The sequence below is a fragment of the Hermetia illucens genome, chromosome 4 (genome assembly GCF_905115235.1).
Source record: "Hermetia illucens chromosome 4, iHerIll2.2.curated.20191125, whole genome shotgun sequence".
NCBI lineage: Eukaryota > Metazoa > Arthropoda > Insecta > Diptera > Stratiomyidae > Hermetia > Hermetia illucens.
Genome location: NC_051852.1, coordinates 169,014,666 through 169,039,858, shown reverse-complemented (window position 1 = coordinate 169,039,858; position 25,193 = coordinate 169,014,666). Strand labels below are relative to the sequence as shown.

The window sequence follows — 25,193 nt, the reverse complement described above, 5'->3', positions numbered from 1 at the left end:
ACACTCGATTGTCCAAATTGCAATGGAGTCCCAGAGGACCCAGAGCATGTATTCTTCCACTGTCCGAGATTTGTGGAAGAAAGGAGGAATCTAGAGGAGACTCTAGGAGAGGTGCTGGTACCAGAAAATCTGGTGCCGAAAATGCTAGCACATCAAGAGAATTGGGAACTCCATGATCGCATCTATCCAAAATAAACTGCGAAAAGCAGAGGAGAGGAGAAAAACGCAGTCACGTGCGCCGCGTATAGAAGAAAGGTGACAAAACTAGAGCGAGCTGACTCCGCCCCGTGATGTAATACCTTATGGTGGTTCCGCGGGGCAGGGAGGGAGTCGGGGGTGGTTTTAGTGGGTAAAAATCCCACACGCCAGACCAGTGTCTTTTTGAAGATTTCCACCTCCTCAACAAAAAAAAAAAAAAGACGAGAGGCTTGTCCCCCGAAAACCCACAAAACATCTTAGAGGAGAGACAGCTTACTCTAAAAGAGAGATAGGTTGGCCCCAGGGAGCTATATTCTGCGTCAGTCTAACCTGCAGTGCACTGTTTAATCGCGGTATAATCCCAACACCTTCAAGTGGATGCAAAGTTGATAACGTTGCTTTTGAACGTTTTAGACCCAATGTCCTTTTGTTTAATCGATTTTCTCCTTTGCTGAATGAATGTAAAATAAACGGTCGACGAAACAAACTCTGTTTGAGGAATCGACACAAGTATCCTTACTTGCCCAAGTCCCTGTGTAAAACGTGCTCGTGTCCCTTCTAGTTGGAAGATAAGCAAGATAATTCGCTGTTGGTTGAAAGAATTTTTCCAATTTATCACTCTTTGTCGGTCGACATCCTGACAATTCGTTGGATTGTGAAATATGGAACGGAAGGCTGACGGGATGGTCGCGTGCTTCCTCGGTTGCTACTTATCAATTCTCCATCCGTTCTTTTCCTTCATATGCAGTCCGGTGCTACCCGGGACGTAAATTCTTTCCATATGAAAGTTGAACGCAATCAATTTGTTTATGTAGTCCAACTTGCCAACAACATCCCATATCAAACCGATTTTCCTGAATGTTATTCGTCCTCTGAAATGAAAAACAGAATACCGCAAAGTACATAGAAAATATGGCGGTTGGGATCGGAACCAACCTCTCGTTACATGGCGATGGGAACGAATGAATGGCCTGGAATACCAACAATGAGTGACACATTTGTAGGCTTTCTTGACTACCGTCAATTTCAACAGGCCGTTGTTGATAGACACTATCGCCCTGAAGGGTATCTCAGTCATTGATTTTCAGGAAAGCTTCTTGATTCTGTGGGGGGGGGGGAATTGTTTTTCCGAGGAAGTAAAGTGATTGACCTGGGTCGTTTTATGTGCCTGCACAAGTCCTGTAGGAGAAGCTCATGATCTAAGTGTATTAAATGCTATGCGTTAGCCTCGAGGTCAGGAACGAAGGGAGTTTCAAGAAGAATGCTGTGGGGAATCATGCACTAAATGCGGGATGAGAAAAGTATGTTCGATATTTGCTTCGAGGCATGAAGCAACTGGCAACGCATAGAAGTATTCAATCTCTTTAAAATTAATTGAATTAAGCAAGCCTACATAAGCCTACTTAATCCTTGGTAAGTATGCGATATTATCCTAGTTCAGATGCAGTGAACGTTACTCATTAAAACTTCAACGAAACTCCTTAATTATATCGCTTCATTTCATTATAGTTCCATCTTCTTCTCATCAAGAAATACCCAGCAGTTGATGGGGTGGAACTAATTATCGGGATTTACATGATTTATATAGTTAAGGACTCTCCTACTACTTCCTGTGGAAATTCCTGAAACTAATCTGTTCCAAACTTCAAAGCATGCAAGAAGCTGGGAATGGGAACCTGCGTTCCTCGCAAGAATAACTTTGGCATTCGGCATAAGAGTCCACAATTCAACGCCAAGCATTCGTACAAGTCCTGGGAATGCCAAAGGTGAAGGACTCAATAATGCTCAGGAGCATGTAAACTAATATTATAAATATGTGTTTGTCGTTCCGCTAGATACACAGTGTAATGTTACTTTGATCTGAATATATCTGGGGAATCACCGTGCGAGTGTCGTATAATCTTACAAAACACTCTCAAAAGTATAATCCTTTCGCTAGGTGCAAGCATTCTCTGGAAAATGTCCTCGTAGAGATTCTTGTTTCTTCTAAAATCCTTACGTCGCATATATTAAATTCTTGATTTTGTTTACGGAGGTTATGCCGTTAGCTATCTTACGCTGAGCAATTGTGAACAAAGGAGCACAATTTATGGATTCATATTAAATTCACGTCAGACGAAGTAGCGAAATCGATTTGCAGGCATAGGTGCGCGTTTGAAAGGATCACGTCCATGAAGATTTTATGTGCATTGTATGCTAGATCGTTTTGCTTTTGAAAAGTATATGTGTTTATCTTTATTTTATTACAGTTTGTAAGATATCAGTAGAGCTGAAAATAATAAGGGTTATTCGAGATGGGTCTGCATATTCGCCAAGATTGGTGTTTTCCATTTTTCGACCATCAGGTCCAATTTCATATTATATGGGAATGAGGTATTACTTCGCGGGGTAGGTTTGCTCTTAGCCACTCATCCTTCTCCTATTTGCAGCTTTCCTCCTTCTTTGTTCCTTCAGCAACTCCTCCTGCATTTGGATGATTGCGGAGCCAACCGCAAGCTACTTCTCCTCGGACTCCAGCACCTCAGTAACCAAGATCTCCGGGGTCGCGCTCCTAACCCAGCACCTGGTTTAAGCTCCTTCTCTCCATCGCAAATCGTGGGCAGTGAAACAACACATGCTCTGGATCCTCCGGTATGCCATCGCATCTGGGACAGTTCGGAGAATCATCCAACCCAAAGCGGTGCAGATACTGCCTGTAGCAACCACCGTGTCCCGTGAGGAACCGGGTAATGTGCTAGTTGGTCTCCCCATGTTTTCGCTCAAGCCACACTCTAATGTTGGGAATGAGCCTGTGCGTCCACCGACGTTTCGTACACTCGTCCCATCTGCGTTGCCTGAGATCAAGCGATTCTGACCTTGCCGCATTTCTACGCTGTGCATGCCCTTCCATATGTCTTGCATTGTACAGGACACTCATTTCTTTGGCCAGAATGTCAACCAGAATCATGCCTGCCACCACCAATACTGCCTCATCTGATTTGGTTCTAAAAGCACTGCAAACCCTCAAAGCCATCCGCCGGTAAACCGAGTTCACCTGCTTCCGTCTCTGAGAGTTTGCAAGCGCCTCTGCCCACACAGGCGACGAGTAGAGCAGGATGGAGCGCACCACTCCGGCTAGCACCAACCTCCGGCAATGTTTCGGTTCACCAATATTTGGCAACATTTTTGCAAGTGCCGTGGTGGCACTGGCTGGCTTTTGGCATGCATACTCTAGGTGTTCCCTAAAACTCAATTTGGTGTCAATTATTACCCTCAGGTATTTGACACGACCGTATGTCCACCGACCTCCACTTTTACCGTGTTATTTTTCTTGCGTTTCGTTATTAAGACCGCTTCCGTTTTCGCGTCCGCCAAGGTCAGCCCGGCCTTTTCTAGCCAGGACTTTACCGCTCTCACTGTTTCTGTTGCGTAAACCTCTACATCTTCTGGGTGTTTTGCTGCAGCAACCACAGCTAGGTCATCAGCAAAGCCGACAATCGTAGTTCCCTCTGGGACGGATATTCCACAACAGGGGACCAAATACCGATCCCTGTGGTACCCCGGCTGTGACAATGTACTCTTTAGGGCCCTCATCCGTCCCGTACCAGAGAGTCCTCTCTGAGAGGTAGTTTTCCACCAAATTTGCTAAGTATCCGGGGACACCTATGTCAGCCAACGCCCCTTTAATTCTATTTCAGTTGGCCGAGTTGAATGCGTTTTTCACATCCAGCAGCCGTCAGAAATCAGTGCACCTTTTGCCAGGTTTACCACCATGCCAATTGCGTCCACCGTAGAGTGGGCGCGTCGGAAACCAAACCAAACCGACAAACCATTGCTGGCTTCGATGATGGGCAGGAGTCAGTTGTAGATGACTCTCTCCTTAATCTTCCCCATTGTATCCAACAGGCAGATAGGACGATACGACGCTGGGTTTCCAGGTGGCTTGCCAGGGTTCGGAAGCAACACCAACTTTTGCTTTTTCCACTGGACAGGGAATATTCCTTCTTTTAGGCACGCCTCGAAGGTGTTGGCGAAAAGGTCGGGCCTAGTCTTCACTGCCAGTTGCAAAGCTCGGTTGGCGATGCCATCCAAACCTGGGGCCTTGTTGTCACCGAACCTACCACATATTTCCCGCAACTCCTCCACAGTTACAGGCGGTATTATGCCGTCATTTAGCTGGACAAAAATTTGCTTTCCCCTATTTTCGTGGTGAGGGAACAGAGTGGTAACAATCTGTTTCAGGAGGCGCGGACAGGTCACCTGGGGTGATTTCCGCAGCCTTTTCATCACCACTCTGTAAGCATCGCCCCAAGGGTTTATGTCGGCATGGTCGCACAGCTGTTTGAAGCAGTTCTTCTTGCTCCTCCGAATGGCTTCCTTTAGGCGGCCACGCAATTGCTTGTGTGCCTCCTCTCGACCGTCGCCACCGGGTTTTCCCCTGAGCCTCCTTGCTCGAAAACATGCGGCTCGCACACTTGCGATTTCGTTGTTCCACCAGTAGTTGGATTGCCTACTGGGGAGCAATCGCCTTCTGGGCATAGTAGCATCGCATGCTTCCGTCACCCATCGAGTGATCTGGGTGGCTTTCTCTCCAGCCGTACCATTCAGGGATATGTCGGGTTTGAGCACAGCGGAAAGCGTGTCCCCCTCGAAAGCTTTCACTGTCCAGCCAAGCATACCACCCGGCATTCTGCGAAAACTCTTTTTCGAGCTCGATCCGCCCTTAATCTCTATGCAGATTGCCTCGTGGTCGCTGTGAGTATAGTCCTCACTGACATGACAAGCGATTCTATTGGCTAAAGTGGCACTCACGTATGTCAGGTCCACTATATATCCCAGGCCCCTTCCCCGGAAAGTGTACGAAGACCCAACTTTCGCCAGTACCACGTCCAGCTCCGCGAATGCTTCGAGGAGAACACGTCCCCTGACTTTAGTTATCCGGCTGCCCCATTCAAGAGCCTACGTATTGAAATCGCCTCCTATTATGATCGGCCAACGTCCTCTTGCATCCAAAACAAGAGCAGCAAGCATCCGCTCATATTCGACGAGTGTAGCGCTGGGTGGAGCATAGCAGCTGTAGATGTGGATGCCCTTCACCTTCGCTCTGATGAAGCCCTCCTCCGGGTGCTCCATTATTTCCTGGAAGGCTTGTTCTCCACAAGTCCACAGCGCTGCTTGGCCCATTTGGTCTTTGACCCAAACGCTACCACCGCGGTTTCGGTATGGTTCACTTAGTATGGCCACATCGATGTTTTTCTCGCGGATGGTTTACACGAGTAGATCCTGCGTCGCCCCGCAGTGGTTGAGGTTGATTTGTACCAACCTCATCTGCGATTTGTGCTAAGAGCTCTCCTGTATTCCGGGCACCTGCTGCTGCCCGCAATGTGCCGATGGTCCACACCCTCCTTTCCTTTGCACAGTAGACAATTTGGGTCAGCTCCGCAGTCCTTGCTGATATGGCCTTCCACTCCGCATCTGCTGCATTGCTTTGACCTGTCTTTTGGGTTAGTCCATGCCTTCGCGATGTGACCAAAGCCAAGGCATCTAAAGCACTGTTTCAACGCCACCTGTTCCCTAAGGTGACACATAACCCAACCTATTCTCACTCTCCCTGCTGCTAACAGTTTGAGTGCGTTCTCCACTGGTCGGCTGATGATGGCGGTTTGTGTTCCCTCATAGGCTTTCCTTAGCGTTTTCACCACTGACTCTTGTAGTTCGGCAAGATCGAACTGTTTCTCCAACGCTTCGCGAACCTCCTCCTTCGTCGAGATTTCATCCATATCTTTGCAGATTATAGTGATCTTCGGCCGGCTAGCTCTTATGTCGGCTTCCTGCCCTAAAGTCTTCCCGATTTAGCTGAAGAATTTGTCCGCGGTTACATCCTTGGATTTCTTAAGTTCCAACGTAAGATCTCCCTTCTGGGACCGTCTAATGCGACTGACGTTGTCTCTCAAATTGATGAGTTGGGGGCTGCCTTCACTTTCCTGAGAATGTCGGCGTATGACCCTTCGCCCCGTTTGGAATTGAAAATCACCTCCGATCTAATCTTCCTCCGATAATTTCTTTTCCGCGGTTCTACCTTCCTCCAAGCTTCCGCATCCGCCTTTGAAGGTTCGATCCCTTTTCTCGATCCCACTGCAGTATTTTCACTGGCAGCTTCAGACGTACTTTTCATGAACTCCGCCTTTTTGGGAGTTGAGTCCTTTTTTCTTTTCGGGGTTTGCTGGCCTGTTGAGTCATTCAGCTTCTCGCGCAGCCTTTTTTCCGGTTTCTCCCCTTTTGTGTTTTGAACCGGCGTTACTTGAGTTGCTTGGTTCACTTTTCCAATCGGCGACTTCCCTACTCGTTCAACCTGGGCCTTGCCGTACGTCAAACGGATGCGTTTTAAAATCATGGCCCTTATATTCTGGTGAATGTTCCTGCGCTCTTTTATAAACTCACACAGCTCTATGATCTTTTTACCGAGGGCAGTAAAGGCAGCTCCAGACTGATCATTGCCCAAAACATCGCTCGGGTGAATCGGCGTCAGTGATTCTTCCTCATCGAAGACTCCCTCTATACGCTTCCCACTGGGGGTAGCGATCGTGGGGGCTTGTGCCCGTGCGGGAGGGGGTCTGCGAAAAATCGAGCTCCTTCTGAACGGGTCCATCATTGGAGCCAGTTCAAGTTCCTCCCGTTGGTGGGGTATAGTGCGACAACTGTCGCGATTACCTGAAATGCGCTTTAGCTCCCCCCACGACATCCCGAGAAGTTCGCACTCCTTCTCTACTGTTCTGTGCCAAGTGCCTTGGGGCGACCCACTCGGCGGCCATCTTAGGAGAGTGGATTTCTCTGCATCGCGTAGCCAGTAATGCAATGCCACTTCCGTCTGCCGTGCTGACCAAGTTTTTCTCTGAGATAGTGTCAAGCCGATGTATTCCGGTGATACCACGCAGAGAGGTAATGACGATAGTTTGGAGCTTTTGAGAAACCGTAGAGTTCACTTTCCTTGTGTGACTCCCATATAGCAATACAGAAAGAACACTAGCACAGAACAGTATCAACTCGATTTTCATCATCATCAACAGCACAACGGCCGGTATCCCTCTAGGCTATCTTAGTAAGGAACTCCAGACACCCCAGGTCTAACAATTCGATATCCCTAAAAGCGGTCTGGTGTCCTAACCTACACCATCGCTCCATCTTAGGATGGGACTGTCTCGTCTTCTTCTTCTACCATAGATATTGCCTCACCGCCTTCTGGCAATCCTACTCCCAGAGGAGGACTACGAGATCAAAAAAACACTAGATTATGGACACCGCAAGGAAGAACGGGTACAACAGCACCACCATAGATACGATGATCAGGAGACACGCACGAAGGATAGAACATAGTAACCTCACTACACTGTACAGACAACAATCGACTTCTACCACATTAAAAAGGTCAAGTGTCACCTTCTCTAATCTTTCCAAGCATATAAAACGCACGTTAAAAAGGTTGGCTTGCAACTGGTTAGATCAAGTCGTATCTACCAGCTGAAACTTCAGCTTGCTAGAGAGAAGGGCCGAAAAACCGTAGAGGAGATGAGCAATATTTATAAAATCGCTTGCTTAGACTATCCGAAGGTGTATATCGGACAAACGAAAAGGCTGGTAACCACTAGATTTAGGGAGCATACGAAGGAGGTAGAGTTGGCTATCAAGTACTCCCGAAAACCCATAAAATCTGTGGTGGCTAAATCATCTACCATACGGTGGAATGCGGCCATAAACTAAGCACCGACGATCTGAGAGTATTGTGCGTGTGTGTGAGTATTTGGAGTGGGGGAGAGGTAAAGCCTCTGAGCACTCAGATCTTATTGGTCCATTATACTCGATTCTCCGTCTAATGGAATATCCCGGATTCGTTTATATCGTAGGATTTCCATTAGTTAATGTGATGCTACCCGCTGCAGTTGGAGCACATCAGTACTAAAAATCTGATGTCTAATAATTCATAGGCGGGGCACTCACATAGAAAATGTTCCTTGGATGGACACGCATCATCGTGCATAATTCCTATTCTGGCCAGTCAGAATGCCCGCAATATTTCTGCAAGTCTTGTTGCTTTTCGACAGGATAAACTTTGCATTATGTTTGTTTGGTTCTGACAGGAAAAGTTTGGTGTGTCTAGCAGCATAAAGGCTTCTCCACCTGTCATTATGGGAAGGTTGTTCCCAGTTTTTGATAGCAGCATCAGCCAATGCTACTGACACCCCAATTGCTGGTTCCGGTCCGGGCATGGGGGAAGTTGAAGCCTCTTTTGCTAAGGCATCCGAGATTTTATTTCCCTCTACACCATAATGACCAGGTACCCTGAGTAATTCCACCGTATTACGAATCGCCGATATTCTAGATAGACCTAAATCCCCATGTCGAGGCAAATGTCCGCCTATACAGTCCATAAGCTGTCAATCAAATCAACGGCGCGTGGTGTATTTCTACCCACCGTTCTGAGATCTCGACCAACAGCTAGCACAGGTTCGTCATCCGCATAAGCTTCAGGGTGTAATGGCAGATTTTTCAATGCACATAGTAGTGAATTTATCAGCATACTTCACAGAAGTGGCGATAGTACACCTCCATGAGGGCAGTCTTTCGTCGCTTCCGTTATTAGGTAGCAATAGAAACCCACTTCAACACACAGCAATTTCTGCGTTAGTATAATGTAGATCCACTTAATTAAAGTTTCCTCAACACCATACTCTCTGGCAGCATCAGTGAGCTTTTGCAAGGATGCACAGTCCCTTCAATGTCCACCAATACCCCCATCGCGAACTAGTCATTCAGAGTTACGTCCTCTATCTTTGTAACCAAAGAATGAATAGCAGACTCATAGAACTTCACGTTGGTTAGCCTTCTCGTGAATGTGACTCTTAACCAGTTTCTACAGACATTTCAGCGAAAAGGATATTAAGCCATTAAGTTCTTTGGAGTCATCTTTCGCAGGCTTTGGTATGAAGACCACCTTAATCTTTTCCAAGAGGAAGGCATGTAGCCCAGAGCAAGACATCCACGAAACATATGTCTTACCAGTCACTCTAAGTGCTCTATACCCTCCTTTAGTATCACTGGCTGCCATCCATGTCAGGTGCTTTGAAGTGTAGAAATGATGGTATAGCAGCTCTCGCCTTTTCACTGGTAACAACCGCTCTCACAGTGTCCCAATTCCCCTCCAACACCTTCGTGTTGAGAGGTTTGCAGAAATCGCCAATTCTCTTCCTCCCACTTCTGAGACCTGTTCTCCCGGGTGGTGTACTTCCAAGGCAGTCTGTATAGACTCAACTGAGTTCGTGGAAGTACCATCCGGTTTTCTAAGGCAGTCTAACCTGGCCGACTCATCCTTAAGAAGGACTCTGCACAGCCTGGAAGTCTCCCTTTCGCATTATGCTCCTCATAGATAGCTCTAAAAGAGCCTCTTTCGAACTTTTTACGAGCCTCCTATATTCACGCTGTGAGTTCTGGAAGTTTAACTAGTTTTTATTCTTATTGCTTTTGTAAGCCCGATTTAGGTGTCCAATTGATCTTCTATCGCCAAAGGAGTCCTTAGTAGCGTAGGAAACTCCACTTTATCGCCAAGAAGTTCATTGAACTTTGTTCAATCTGTTTTCCAAGGATTCCGTCTTTGTATTACCGACTGTTCGTCTGCAATAGTCAGACTAAATTCTAAGTAATTCTAAGTGATCTGAGAGTGTGACTTCATCTAGCACTCTTGGCCCCACGAACGTAATGGCACACGCGGTCATCAGACCAGCTAAAGTGAAAAAATGAAATAGCTACCCCCTCTCACTTGATTCTGCATACACTATCAGAAGCCTCAAACAATCATAGGGTAAGTGAGCAGAGGCAATTATGACATTTCTCTTCTTACCACTAACCTGGTATTGTAAGTTGATCAAGATCCTGGGAACAGGATTGTCTCAGCATGGATGACTATAACAATTTTCACATCACAACGCAGGCCTCGGCCTCGAGGACCTTCCATCGAAGAAGATCCTAGTTCCCTTCACTGATCCAATACCAGAGAGAGAGAGAGAGAGAGAGAGAGAGAGAGAGAGCATTCCCGCCGCTGTCAGCCAACAGAGCCTATTTCAGCTTACGAAAACTGTTCCGCTCGAAACGTCCCACCATCGGGTCAAAGCTCTTACTGTACAAGACAATGATTTTGCCAGTCCAGAGAGCGCGAGAGACAGACTCTTGAACCAGAAATATATAAGGACAGTCCTGCGACTTTACCAGTCTTGTCGCCAGTATATAGGAAGAGGCTGCATGTTAATTTGACTAACTCTTATGTTTGCAGACATGAGTGTAGTCTAATATGAAACCTGCCACTAACTGAAGAGTTTGCTGCTTTTAGTGCGGACCTCACCGGGGTTACTAGCTTGTCCTCACCTTCCGCCGAAAGTTCCGCTTTTTTGCGTATGATTTTTCTGGACATCGCCACACTTGGCAGTGTCCTCATTCCCAAGAAATTTCGCCTTCTTTCGTAGTGCCATTCATTGTGGTCGGCTGGGAGCCCTCCCAGGTTCACGGTATCCGGGCCGTATAGATCTGTTTCCAAATACAGGAATTAGACCAGATGCGTCCTGGTAGAGGCAGAGGAGAAGGTTCTGACAGCGAACCTGTACTCCCTTTTCTTTTGCTGGAGTTTCCTTCTGTACAGCCTTCTTCTCTCGTTTTTTGGAAAAGTTAGGAAATAGTATAACCGACAGGCAGGCCTAGTCAGGTTTTCAGTTTCTCTCATTAAGGGTGTTGCTGTACTATCCTTTCTGGCTGACCGCGTCATAGAAACCGAAGGTAGGTTTTGCACTGAAGTGGAGAGCCTGTCTTCCACAGATTTCCCCGTGGGGGATCATGAATGTGGTAAAGCCACTAAAATCCGTGGCTCGGCCACAACCTGATTTGTCAAAGTCGCGGGTGGATTCGAAGTCTGTGACTTCTTACTACTTGGAGAGGAGTTACAATCCTTTATTTCCATCTTCATGTGTTTTTGGATACCCTTAGTGTTGTAGTAAACTACTGCAGACTACTCCATCGTGACAAGGTGGTGTTCGAGAGGGAGCCGGCCTATAGAGAACCATGCCGCCGCACTCGGTGTATCCTACAATTCGCATTGCTGGAAAAGGAGGGGAGAAACCCTCAGGCACCTCCTTTGCGATTCCGAAGCTCTAGATATAACCAAGGAACGGACGCTAGCTAAACCATTCCATCTTTGGGGACCTCAAAAAACATCTCTAGTTGCAGGGTCGGGGAGCTGCTATATTTGGTAAATGCTATGGACTGGCTCTGAAGAGTTGAGCCCGCTTGACTCTGCTCCCCTTGTTATTTCTGAAAGGCAGTACTTTACCAAAGTGGAATAGTAAACTGTGTGCTTTGATATTTCAGCTTGTAGTGACCGCGGCTGCGCGACGGGAGCGGAATCTCATTCGGTTCTTTCTTAATTAATTTGCTTAAACAATGCATTTAATAGTGTGCAATTGCCTTAATGTTCGCCGCAGATTGCACATTATTGAATGCATTCGGGCGAATTGATCTTGACAAGAGGCGAATGGTTTGCCGTATCCGCAGGCGCACGCGCATGTTCCCGCAACATTGCCTAGGAGTGAGAAAGGTTATGTAGCGGGAAGTGAAGCGGTGCAGTGAAAAAGAACGGGGAGTTGTGGTTGGGCTTTGTTTGAAGACGGAAGAAAAGAAGAAGTTCTGGATCGAGAGAAGTAAAAGAAGAGTTTCTTGTGGAAGCGGATGAAGCTGTGCGGAGGTGAAGAAGAGAGTTTTGGTTTGGCTTTGTTTGAAGGCAAAAGAAAAAGAAGAGTTTCTTATGGAAGCGGATGAAACTGTGCGGAGGTGAAGAAGAGAGTTTTGGTTTGGCTTTGTTTGAAGGCAAAAGAAAAAGAAGAGTTTCTTGTGAAAGCGAATGAAGCGGCAGAAGAAAACATTGCTCTGCATTGTTGTGACGGGATTGATGGTGATTCTGCAAGAATTTACGCAATACGCCTGCGGAACGGCAAGTGATTCATATTGTGTCCAGTATGGAAGATTTTTGGGATAGCTCTGCCCTCTAGGTCATTATCGGCCACGCAGGATGATCGACCTGATCTCCTATTATCACTCTTATCATTACAATCTACTGACCGCTTTTGTAAAATAGCTTCTATTTTCCTGCAAACAAATGGTCTACTCCTTGGTCCACATAATTTTCCGAAGTGTCCAACAGTTGGAATGCATTCGCAAGTATTCTATACATTTTTGTTATGAACCAATTTAAGGACTCTTGCTCGTAAAATTACCACTAAGTGCTGAAGTGCCATTGAAATGCTGTGTAAAACATCATAATTCTCTCCCCCCCCCACGAAACGCTCAACTTTTTCCCTCCCACTATAAATCGCGTCCTTTTATGAATCTGTTCAACGATTCCATAAAGTGAAAAAAATCCCTAAAAAAAAAATTATATGAGTCCTAAAACTTATTAGCTTGGAAAAAATTTGCTCCCTCGGGCAATCAATTTAGCAGTTATCACCCGATACGAAAAATACAGGACATTGATATATGGGCCAACAATGCTATCTGGCCAACGTATAGTCAAAAGACGCTACTCCTTCCATATTTCATGGTTAGCTATTTGGGCTGCAATAGTGACGAATAAAGTGAAAGAGTCTACTTGAATGTTTTCAACTTGCATGTATACTTTGGGAGTATCCTTTTGCCGGGATTTTGCCCATAATGACGCTTTGGGTTTAGGTATTATGATGGTCATAGGGGTTGCGGGTTCGTGGGCTTAGTTAGTCCACCGTTTCTATCATATTAAGTGCCTTAGCTTTTGGTTTTGGGAAGAGGAATTAAGTGATGGGGTAGGTTATAGGTTTGGCCGTACCTGGCGATTATTACGCCGACTGTCTTCAATCTAGTTTCTTTAGCTACAGTGCAATGCTATGGCATTTTCTTCAACGTCTCAGGGCAGTCCTATACTATATCTTCCTACATAAGCCTATTTGTGTAGAAGATCCTCCTGTGCAATTATATTTGAATCAAAACGGACCCCCTTCTTCTGTACAGCTTTCTACGCATGTCCTTGCCGGGAGCGTGCAACATGTTCGCTTTCTATGCAGTCGGTTCTCCATAAAAGGGATACCGAAGCACGGAGCTCTCTTAGAAGTAAACGGTTCGTGTAACTTGTTTCGCTATAAGAGTCCTGCAATTGTTGCTTCCTTCTTCAGTGTCCTTTTGGCTTTTTGAGGCGTCACATAGCTCCAAAGTTGAAGTGCAACATAGTCTCAGAAAATTTCCGTTAAAAATAGTTCGCGTGAGAAAAGCTGGAACGTCGTTGTTTTCACTCAGTTTGCTTTAAGGACATTCAATTAGTGCTTCCCTTAATTGCTCCTCTGCTGACATACGAACAATTCTACAGAATAATTATTTTCTTACAAGTGCTGTGCTGTGTACTGCTTATTCCGCTATCACTGGGCAAATAAACGGGTTGTAAAATAATTTGTTTGTGACAGAAAGGACAATAAAAGGACAGCAAAGATGGGAAGAGGTGGTGATTTGTGCCGAAGAAAATTATTCCTGAAAGCCTGGATCTTCCTGTGCATGCTCCTGAATGCAGTAAGTGGATTTAGTTTATAAATTTAAAAGTATATATATATATATATGGAGTTTATGTGCTGGTGAGGGATCCATTATTTATTTGGTGCTGTTTGACTTAGTCCGATCGTAGGACTGTTGACCAGAAGAGCATTTCAACGAGAAATATCCTTGCCGTTCGTGGGGCTTTTTGAAAGAAGAGTCATTGAGTCATTGAAAATTTTACTTGCTTGGATAGTCCCATTTGTAGTTGGATAGTATGGGAAATTGGCATATTTCCAATAGTTGGGCTTCTGGAGCTTCGTCCAGGTATACTAGTTAATATGTTGCGCCAGGATGTGCCCATTACTGTTCAGTGCTCTATGCATTGTCTATGGTTCAGATTCAATTTGAGAGATTACCATTGAATGTATTTGAGCTCTCTGTGTATTGTATATTGGAGAAATTGATCATTCTATGTTTTTCAATACCCAAAAGGACACCGATTGAGTTTCAGGTCCTGGAGGTAGGCCTCGGGATAAATTGAAAACTATATGCTTACTAATCCGAATCCATTTATTCGGATTAACAATTGTAGAGTTGCTCTTGTTCTATAGCAATATTTTTGCGATTAATTGAAAGAATTATGGAAATGAAATATGCCTGCAAGTACCGAATAGATTTCTAAAATTGGTAGTTCCTCCGTACGAAAACATTTACACTTGGATTTTTCTGGATAGATAGTCGAATATTAAATGGGGTGAATGGGAATTTATTTCGACATCTATAAATCGTTGTAGTATACTACCTTCTTTGGCAATACCAGTGATGCAAGCTACTTGATCAGACAGTCGTCCTTCCAGAAGCTAGGGCAGACCTTGGCACCATAGCCGGTGTTTCAATAACTCAGGGGGTGTGATGCCTCTCGAAACGCAGTCGGCAGGATTCTTCTTTGATTTGATGTGACCTCACATCCAGGATTCTTTACTGAACTTTCGGATTTTTTCAACCCGGTTTGCAATGTTTTGTGTAAAGCAAAACCTAATTGAAATCGGTTTACTGTCTGTCTGTCTGTTTTTTTTTTCGAGGAGGTGGAAATCTTTAAAAGACTCTGGCCGGGGACCCCAGAGTGTGGGATTTTTACCCACTAAAACCACTCCCAACGTGGAACCACCTTTAGGTATTACATCACGGGACGGGGTTAACTTACTTTAGCTAGATCTCTTTTTGTCTATCTGCGAGGTTCGTGACCGCGCCTTGATCACTTCTTCTGTTTTTCGCAGTTTATCCTGGATTGCTGCGATCATGGAATTGATCGCATCCCAATCCTCCGGGCGAGCTATCATTCTTCGGGCAACATTTTCTGGTGATAGCACTTCACCGAGAGTTTCCTCCAGGTTCCTCCACGAAAGTAAGACATTGGAAGAATACGTGCACTGTATCGTCTGGGACCCTATCGCTTTTTGGACAATGGGATGTGGTATCGAATTTAAACCTAAACAGGTATTGACGGTATCCTCCATAGCCGGTGAGAAACTGGGTGACATTAGAATCGATCTACCCATGCCACTCTCCGATGGAAGGCATAGAACGTTGCATCATCTGAGATGGTCCTGGCGGTAGAATGCACCCTTCTATAGACCGTAGTCAGCTTATGTGCATTGCCTAAAACATGCAGCGCTTTTCCTAACTTGGGACTGCATACAGCAAGATAGAACTCACCACGTTGGCTATGAGTAGCCGGCAAGTATGTCGCGACCCTCCTATGTTCGGCATCATTCTTTCCAGTGTCTATTATCACTTCCAAGTATTTGATGGTTTGCTTGGAAGTGATAATACGATTTCCGATTCTAATGCAGACCGTGGCCTCCTCCGGAACCGGAAGGTTAAGTACATTATTATATAGGATGTTTCACAGTAGTGAGTCCAGTACAGAACCCTGTGGGACACCCGCGGAGGCAATGTACTCCTTGGGTCCATTATCGGTATTATACCAGGCGTCTGCTCTTGCAAGTAGCTATCGACAAGAGCAGGAAAGTAGGTGGGACCACCAATCGACGCCAGAGATTTTCGAATAACGTTCTAATTGGCCGAGCTGAATGCATTCCCTACATTATGCATTCCCTACACCCAGGATCACCATCATTTCCGCCAAGCCAGTAACCATTTTGATGGCATCAATGGTTGATCTGGCTTTACGGAACCCATACTGCCGATCTGAGAGACCGCCTTGGCTCTCGATGACCGGGAGTAATCTATTATAAATTACACGCTCCAACATTTTCCCTATAGTGTCTAGACGACATATGGGTTTGCCAGCCTTAGGTAGCAGCACCAGCTTCTGCCGCTTCCATGGTGCAGGAAAGATAATCCTCGACATGTACGTTTTGAATAGCTCGCAAGCTTTTCGAACGAGTCATCGTCAATAAGCTTGTACAAATTATAGAAAGGAAGGGTGGCCTCTCAGTTAGGCAGTTTGGATTCTGAAAGCCATGATATACGGTCAATGCGATCGGTATGGTGATGAAAATTGCAGTTTTGCGCGGTAGTCACTCTCGATGTGAAGAATGCAATATTGCAATATTGAGCAACAGCCTCTCCTATGAGAGGCTGTTGTGCTATAATTCGGACGATAGACATATAGAACAATCTGTGAGGTTCCGCAGGGATCAGTCCTCGGTCCTCTCGTCTGGATAATAATGTATGACGGAATTTTGAAGTTGCAACTACCGAAAGGAGTGGCAATCGTCAAGTTTGCGGTCGATATCGGAATGACTATCGTGGTACAAGATCGAGGTCCTCACAAACGAGGCTATTTTTGAAACTAGATCTTAGCTAGAAGCATAAAATCGGGGTAGTTTTGATCACCAAAAAAACTAAGCAGATGTCCATAAAGATCAGAATTAGCACATCATACGTTCGCAACAAACGCTTAAATACGTAGGAGTCACCATTGATCAAAGGCTGAAATTCAATTCCGGTGTTGTTACATTGTTGCAAGAATGTTGCCGAATATCAATAGCCCTAGGTAAACATCTTTATCTCGAGAGTTGTCAGCTCCATCTTGCTCTATGCAGCTCCAGCAAGAAGCAAATAGGAGAAAAATCGCAGTCCCATAACGATTGAGTGAACGTCGTGTGCTTACTGCAGAACATTAGACGAAGCAGGATGTATGATAGAAGGCATGGTCCCCACTGACATCTTGTCGAACGAGGGTTAACACCTATATGACCCATCATATGAAATCGGCGAGTCCTGTAACTGTCGTCCGCAATTAGCACGTAGTGAATCTAGTCTTTGGAGTGGCAGAAAATGAGATGATTCACCTAAAGGACGCTGGACTCACAGGACTATTCCTGGGAGGAGTGGCAGAAAATGAGATGATTCACCAAAAGGATGCTGGACTCACATGACTATTCCTGATGTCCCAAAATGGATCTAACTAAGGCACTGTGATGTTTGCTACGACCTGCCTCAATTCCTAAGCGGACACGGAGGGGACCGTGTATATCTTTATCGCTTAGGGAGTCACGATTCCCCATATTGCCTGACATGCGAGATGATTCCGGAGGATGCGGAGCATGTTGTTTTTAACTGTCCGAGCCGAGCCGCACACAGATCTGAAGCGGAATTTGACGCCGGGCGTGGTTGTCACCCGAGCATACTGTGGACCATATGCTAGCTTCTGAAACAGCTTGAGGGGGGATGGAAAAATTAATGGAGGCGCCCCATGACCTGCTAAGGAAGGAGGAGCTTCGGAGGGAAGTAGGAAATAACTACATGAGCCGCAGTTCGTAACTGATCCTGGCAGTCCCGCAGGATAAGCGAAGGATAATTGAGGTGATTTTAGTGGGGAAAAGTCTCATGGGGGAGCCAGCGGTTGTTTTTGAACCTTCCAACCCACAAAAAAGACGGACAGACAGACAGACGGTTAGACGGACAGACAGATTTTGTTTCACTCAAAACCTTAAAACGACTCAGCCGCGCACGTGGAACCGTAAAACTCCCGACCCTAGTGCTGCTTTCGAGAGGGAAGATCCTTGATGGATCAGATTCTCAATGGATGCTTCTCCCGCCTCAGATATTCATGCGGAGTAGAATTCATTTCACTTTCGATAATGCTAAATCTTTGGAGTAATTGCCTCTAGCAACTTGAGATCATAAAAAGGTTCTCGAAAGCCTAATGTAAACGAATTTTCAGAGAAAACTTAATTTCAAGTTAGATTACATTGCAATCGATATAAATAGGGCACAATCCCAATTTTATGAGGATATGCTTCTATGTCTTACTTTAAAGTGGATTTCGCAAGTAGGGAAAACAAAATTAGCACACGTTCACATATCTGATCGAATTATGATACTTTCGGTTCAAGGTCTTGGCGACAGCGTTGCAGATAAATGCACAAACGACGATTCCTCCTGTCCTCCGGTAGTTCCGCCTGGAGGTCTGTAAAGCTCACTTAACAACTTTCGATCGTCGCTAAATCCTGACGCAAATCCTCTTCTTTTTTTTCGTTTTCTCCAGCCTTTGTCCCATTCACTAACAGGGTCGGTTCGTTGCGATCGGTTTCGTCATTTGGCTGTATCAAATACCTGATCTGGATGCAATATCGAGGCTTTTAAATCCCCATCCAACGTATCAAGACATCGTTTTTTTCGGCCTGCCTTTTGGTCGTTTACCATCGACTTCGATGTTCAGACCAATCTTGGCAAGTGAATTCTCGTTAGCGCGAATTGCGTGACCATACCATCGAAGACGCCTCTCTCGCAATTTTTCCACAATCTGTGCAACCCCATATTGATAGCAGATATCCTCACTTCGGATGTGACCAAAACGTGTCCAACGTGTCCAAGTCCAACGCAACAATTTCGTCTCCATTACCGCAAGACACCGTTCATTGTCTTTTTTAGTCGGCCAACACTCAGAACCATAGAGGGCGACAGGACGGACGACATTGCGGTGAATTTTAGATTTGAGACGTTCGCTGATACGTCGATCACAAAGAACACCAGTTGTGGAACGCCACCTCATCCAGGTCCCGTAATGAGTGAAGCAATTTCATAACGCAGTTCTCCATTGGCTGATAGCGTTGACCCGAGATATTTAAATCGTTCAGTTCTGGGCAGATCACTGCCGCTGACAGTGATTGTGCCTGTTTCATGGGGATCGGTCGTCAAAAATTCAGTTTTGTTTAGATTCAATTTGAAACCATGTTGCATGAGACGATCATTCCATTTTTCGACAAGTTCCGCGAAATGATTTTTGCTATTAAATGCTAGGAAAACATGGACCGGGGCCCGTCCTGCCGCGTCGACTGAGGTGGGGGCCCTAGCATTTTTCCGAGGCGTGTGACTCAATCTAATCATCTTGTTTCTAACGACATTGTACGCATTTTCTTGGTCGGCCTGTCGCGCGACCTGTCACCAAGAGAGATCAGGTAGGATTGCTTGTTGCTGCCAGCCTACGCCAACCTTTTCATTGCTAAGTACCATCCTCAAACAGAGTTTTATTTGTAAATTATCGTCCAAATTAAAACTGAGACAATTCATGCGAATTTCCTGAGCACTAGATTTCTATTTTTTGAAAATTTAATGGCAAAATTACAACTCACAATGCCCACCAACACTGCTTTTTTCTTCTGTTTAGATGCACTCGCCGCTACTTCTAACTTAGTTATAAAGCACTAGCTGAACCGCCCCTCACCCAAAGATGGCCCTGCTATATCCCATAATTCGGAAATGCACACACAAAATTTCTCTTTAGGCAGAAGCAAGCGTTATTAATGCATTTCGTAATATGCAGCATTACTAAATCTATGCGCAAACAAGAACAAAAAAGGTCAATGATCGTTTTCCAAATGATAGAAACTTTTTATATTAATTTTGGAAATATTTGAATGAATTCTAGAGTTCTGTGGGAAGTTAAAAGGTGAGAGAGTTTTCTGTATTAAATTACAATTGGGCACTATTTCTCGAGACCCTTTTATATAGTTCATTCGTTCTGGCCACAACAGGAGCCTCGGACTGGACGAATTATACAACGACGAACCCGGGAACGACAACGGAATAACGATTTGCGCATTTCCTCATGGAACGTTCACACCCCTACAGTGGAGACTGCAGAGTCGGAGAAGGATACCTTCTACAAGGCAATAGAACGAACCCTCGAAGCCCGTCCCAGATATCGTATCAAAATCATACTTTGGGATTTTAACAGCCAAGTAGGGAAGGAGGCCGTATTCAGGCGATACGTTGGCTCCTATAGCTTACACGAAAATACAAATGATAACGGACTGCGGATTATTTAAGTCGCAGGGTCACACGAAATTGTTGATGGAAGTACACTGGTTTGCGCGGAAAGCGGTCCCCAAACATACATGGGCCTCTCTAGACGGGATCACTTTCAACCAAATTGACCACGTGTTGATCGACCGCCGCCACCTCTCAGCCTTGATGAATGTCAGAACATATAGGGGGGCCAATATAGACTCGGACCACTATATCGTTGGCATGGTGCTCCGAGCTCGAATTACGACACCACCGTCAATCTCCTCTGACAATCAGTTGAGAGTGAATACTGGAGCCATCCACAACACAGCCCTCCGCGACACCTATAAGAGGGAAATGGATGTCGCAATAACCGCAGTCAACAGAGGACCTGGAGATGAAGCATCAACAAATGATCTTCACAACCACCTGAAGAACGTTATCATTGATACGGCCATAAACATACTTGGTCCCAGCAGCAAAAGGAGTCGGAACGGCTGGTTTGACGATGAATGTAAGCTAGCAAAGGAAGGGTCGCATACCGAGTAATGTTACATTCTCAAAGAACGCGGGCACGCGCAGAGACTTATCACGAACTCCGTCGAGTGGAGAAGCGACTTCACAGACGGAAAAACGAAGCCTGGGAGAACCAAGAAATCTGTGAACTAGAAAAGTACAGGGAGAAGCCGCACCAGGCGCGGAAGTTTTACCAACAAGTCAGTAGGATGAAGCCTTATACACCTCGATGCTCATTCTGTCGAGACAAAGAGGGATATCTGATTTCCGACAGAATGGGCATACTGGAGCGATGGGTTGAGTACTTTGACGAGCTACTGAACAACCAGAACATTAGCGAGTTGGAGGTCCCGCCAACTGAAGACGACGGACAAATACTGCCACCACCAAGTTTAGGAGAAATAGTCCGTGCAATTCATCGGCTAAAAAATCATAAGTCGCCAGGAGCCGATGGAATTACAGCCGAATTGGTTAAATATGGAGGCGACCATTTACACCAAGTGGTTCACCAACTTGTGCTCAAGGTATGGGACAGCGAATCAATGCCTGACGATTGGCAACGAGGCATTATCTGTCTCATACATAAAAAGGGAGATATCACACAGTGCAGCAATTATAGAGGTATCACGTTGCTGAGTATCATCTATAAGATATTCTCCTCTATCTTGCTAGGCCGGATAGCCCCATACGCCCAGAACATCATTGGCCCATACCAAAGAGGCTTCACTCCATGCAAATCAGCAACAAATCAGATTTTCTCTCTGCGGCAAGCGATGGAAAAACTGTTGGAATATGGACAACAGTTGCACCATCTATTCATCGACTTTAAAGCCGCCTATGATAGCATAGCCAGGTAAAACTGTACACGGCCATGAGAGAATTCGGTATCCCGACGAAACTGATAAGACTGACCCTGACCAATGTGTGCCAGATAAAAGCAGCAGGATCACTCTCAAGACCTTTCGACATCAACAACGGTCTACGACAAGGGGATGCCTATCATGCGTCTTCTTTAACCTGGCCCTCGAGAAAGTGATCCGTGATGCTGAGGTAAATGCAAGAGATACGATCCTCTTTAAGTCCACTCAACTACTGGCCTATGCTGACGATATCAATATCATGGGAAGAACGAACCGAGACGTACAAACTGCCTTCATCCAGATCGAGCAGGCGACAATTGGCGCGAGATCTTTGGCTGCACATCAATGAAGGCAAGACAAAATATATGGTGGCAACGTTAGCACCGAAGATGAACCAACCAACAACGTCAAACCGCACTGGTCAAACACAAAGAAGAATAAGGATAGGAGAATACAACTTTGAGACCGTTGATAATTTCTCCTATCTAGGGTCGAAAATCACAACCGATAACAACTACGATGATGAAATCCGCGCACGGTTGTTGTCAGCCAACAGAGCCTATTTCAGCTTACAAAGACTGTTCCGCTCGAAACGTCTCACCATAGGGTCAAAGCTCTTACTGTACAAGACTATGATCTTGCCAGCCCTCATGTATTCCTCGGAAACTTGGGTTCTTAGCAAGAAAAATTGCGAACTCTTGGCCGCGTTCGAGAGAAGAATCCTCCGAAGAATTTTTGGCCCCCTACATGAGGATGGACGATTCCGTAGCCTACACAATGATGAAATCTATGAGCGATACCATGACCGTTCGGTTGTGGATAAAATCCGGCTCAATAGGTTACGGTGGGCGGGTCACTTAATCCGTATGGATGAGGATGATCCCACCCGGAAAGTCTATAAGGGCAATATCTATGGTAGGAAAAGAAGACGAGGCAGACCCTGCCTAAGATGGAGCGATGGCGTGGGTCAGGACGCCAGACAGCTTTTGGGGATATCGAATTGGTGGACCTCGGCGCAAAACCTGGATGTCTGGAGTTCCTTATTAAGGCAGGCCTAGACCGGATACTGGTTGTTGCGCCGTTGATGATGATGATGATGATGGAAATAGAATATGCTTGGAGGCACAGAACAGGTTTCTAAAATTGGTAGTTCCTCCGTAGGAAAAAATTTACAGTTTGATTTTTCTGGAGAGGCAACCTAATACTAAATGGAGTGAATGGGAATTTACTTCGATATTTTTAGAAAGATTGAATGAACGGGAACTTATTAATAAATATCAGAAAAATTGGCATGAAATGGTGATCATTGATCATGTAGGTAGGTAAGGATCAGTGGCCGCTTCGAACAGGCCAATTAGCGCTGTGGTGCTGAGATGAGAGCGGAGAGGGGGGGGGGGGGGAAGGCTGCGTCTAGCCGGCTGAGATCTTCAGAGCCTGCCAATACCATCACCCTGTAGGTAGGAATCTCTCTGATGTCCTCAAAGAATGATATACCCAGTGTCCGTAGCCTGACTCTAGCTAGAACAAGGCAGCCGCAAAGGAAGTGCTTGAGGGTTTCCCTTCTTCGCTGCAGCTTCGGAGGTCCCCTATGAGCTACAGACCACCGTGACCTTGTATGCATTTTCACACATCTGACGCAGGGGCTCTTGTGATCGGGTCTTGTTATAAGCGGGACAAATCCTCCTTGACTTGCATACGTGGTCCCTTGACAGTCGCCAGCGAAACACTGACTGTACCCGCCGAAGGACTGCCAATAGCAGAGCCTGGCCAGTCCGTCAGCCGATCATTTCCCTCTATGTTTCTATGACCGGGAATCTAGAGGAGGGTGACCTTAAGCGTGCCGCCCAGACTGTTCAGTGCGTTTCTGCACTGTCCAACCAGTCTGGAGGATGTCGTCGCTGAGTACAAGGCCTTAATGGCCACTTGGCTATAGGTCAGACTGACTATGTTACGCTTGGGGCTTGGATCATGCCTCAGCCATCGACAGGCTTCCAGTATCGCCAGTACTTCCGCTTGGAATACACTGGCAAAATCTGGGAGACCATAGGACTTGGATACACTGTAAGTATTCGAGAAAACCCCCGCACGGACTCCACAGACTATCTTTGATCCGTCGGTGAAGAATAGTATCATAACCTTGCAACGCGTTGTCGGTCTTCCATTCTACCCTGGTTGGAAAGTCTACAGCAAAATTTCTTGTCAAGTTCAGCTTGCGTGTGGCATAGTCCGTGGGGAATGCCCAGATTTCCCGACATATTTCGTCAAGGATGTTACTATGGCCGTGAGGCTTTCCTGTCCAACATACGGACTCACGTAGTCTGACGGCACTGCACGCTGCAACGTATTTAATGTGGAGGTTTTAGCGGAGGAGGTGCAGAAGCACATTGAAAGCGTCTGTCGGACAGGATTGAAGAGCCTCGGTAGCACCTGCACATGCGGTTCTTTGAATTCTATTAAGCTTTATTCTGTTTCAGTTTTTGCTCAAAACCTGCCACTATACAATTGAGCCGCACTGGATAGGACGCATCATAGCTGTGTTCATCCCGAGAACCATCCTCGGAGTTGGAGTCTGTTCACAGCTTTGGTCAAGTAGTTACCTCCCAGATCCGACTGGATTATCCTGGTTCTTAGCATGGATATAATTCAATGCGTTAGATACCCCTCCAATCCAATACTGGTCAAGGCTTCCTTGACGTTGTCGGTAATAACCTTATTGAATGTTCCCTCTATGAATATCCAAGAAGGCAGCTAGGGTATACTGCTTGTACTGCAGTCATCGCTTAACCGTGCCAAGGTCTTCATCTACCACGGTGCCAGTGTCTCCTTGCTGTATTTAGCCGGGTACGAGACTTCTTAAAGCGGTATCGAATGACTTTTTCAGAACCCTGACTTCTGACTCCAGTTCGTTTGTCGTACCAATTTTGCCAATTTGTGCACCGGAGAGTTTGTTCTCGATAACTTGACTAAATTTCCTCCAGTTGATCCTCCTGGGATCTCTGAAGGGTTCGGAGACGTCTGCAGCGAGATCTAGACTGGAAAGTACCCAACTATGATCTGGGAAGGATCTCTGGTCGGACACTCTTCAGCTCACCATTCCCATTGTTGGTTAGTTGGGTGATATCAAGGACCTCCTTCCAACCGTCACAGTTTTCCGAATTGGAGAAATGGAAGGTTGGTGTACTGCCCCTGTTACACGCCCATAAATTGGTATTAATAATATAATCAAAGAATGGCTCACCTCTTTAGTTGATTTAGGAGCTGCTACAAAGCGTACTATTTGCATTGGCGGAGCTTCTTTGTTGCTATGATGCCGTCAAATATTGTAGTTCTTTTGGCGGAGCTGATCGGTCATGAGCCATGTAAGCCGAAGAGATAGGCACGTTTTCTGTCCTCACCTGCTCCAGTTTCACCAAGACTAGGCCACTAGAACCCAGGTCCCGACACACAAAAGCGTGGAGACTTTTCCTCCGGGGATCTATGGCCAAGGTTTGTCCTGATCAGCGCATCCTGTGCTGTTGAATGAATTATAATATTTGCTTTGGAGCCCTTCAATGATTCGGTCGCCTTCGACCCAAGGCTTCTGTACTAGTGCGATGTCGATCTCTTCCTCTAGGAAGAAGACAAGCAGATTAGCTGAGGTGCATTTCGAGAGTTGCAGATTTATCTGCGTTACTTGATGATGATCTGCTTGCGTGGGGCTTTCATCAGTCCCCGTCGATACCCGTCGATTGGGTCCACCTTGCCGTCTGGTTTCGCAGAGCGGAACACTTGCATGTTTGCATTGCTGTCCCG

The 25,193-nt window shown here is 45.9% G+C and overlaps 1 protein-coding gene across 2 annotated transcripts in view; it reads left to right on the top strand.

Moving 5' to 3' along the window:
* Positions 1–13,358: 13,358 nt before the first annotated feature.
* LOC119655727 (neuropeptide-like 1) overlaps positions 13,359–25,193 on the top strand; it is a 116,728-nt gene continuing 104,893 nt past the window's right edge. For both annotated transcript variants that reach the window (XM_038061764.1, XM_038061765.1), the window contains exon 1: positions 13,359–13,800. In XM_038061764.1, the coding sequence (XP_037917692.1) occupies positions 13,723–13,800 (78 nt within the window). In that variant the 5' untranslated portion in view covers positions 13,359–13,722. The remainder of the gene's footprint in view (positions 13,801–25,193) is intronic.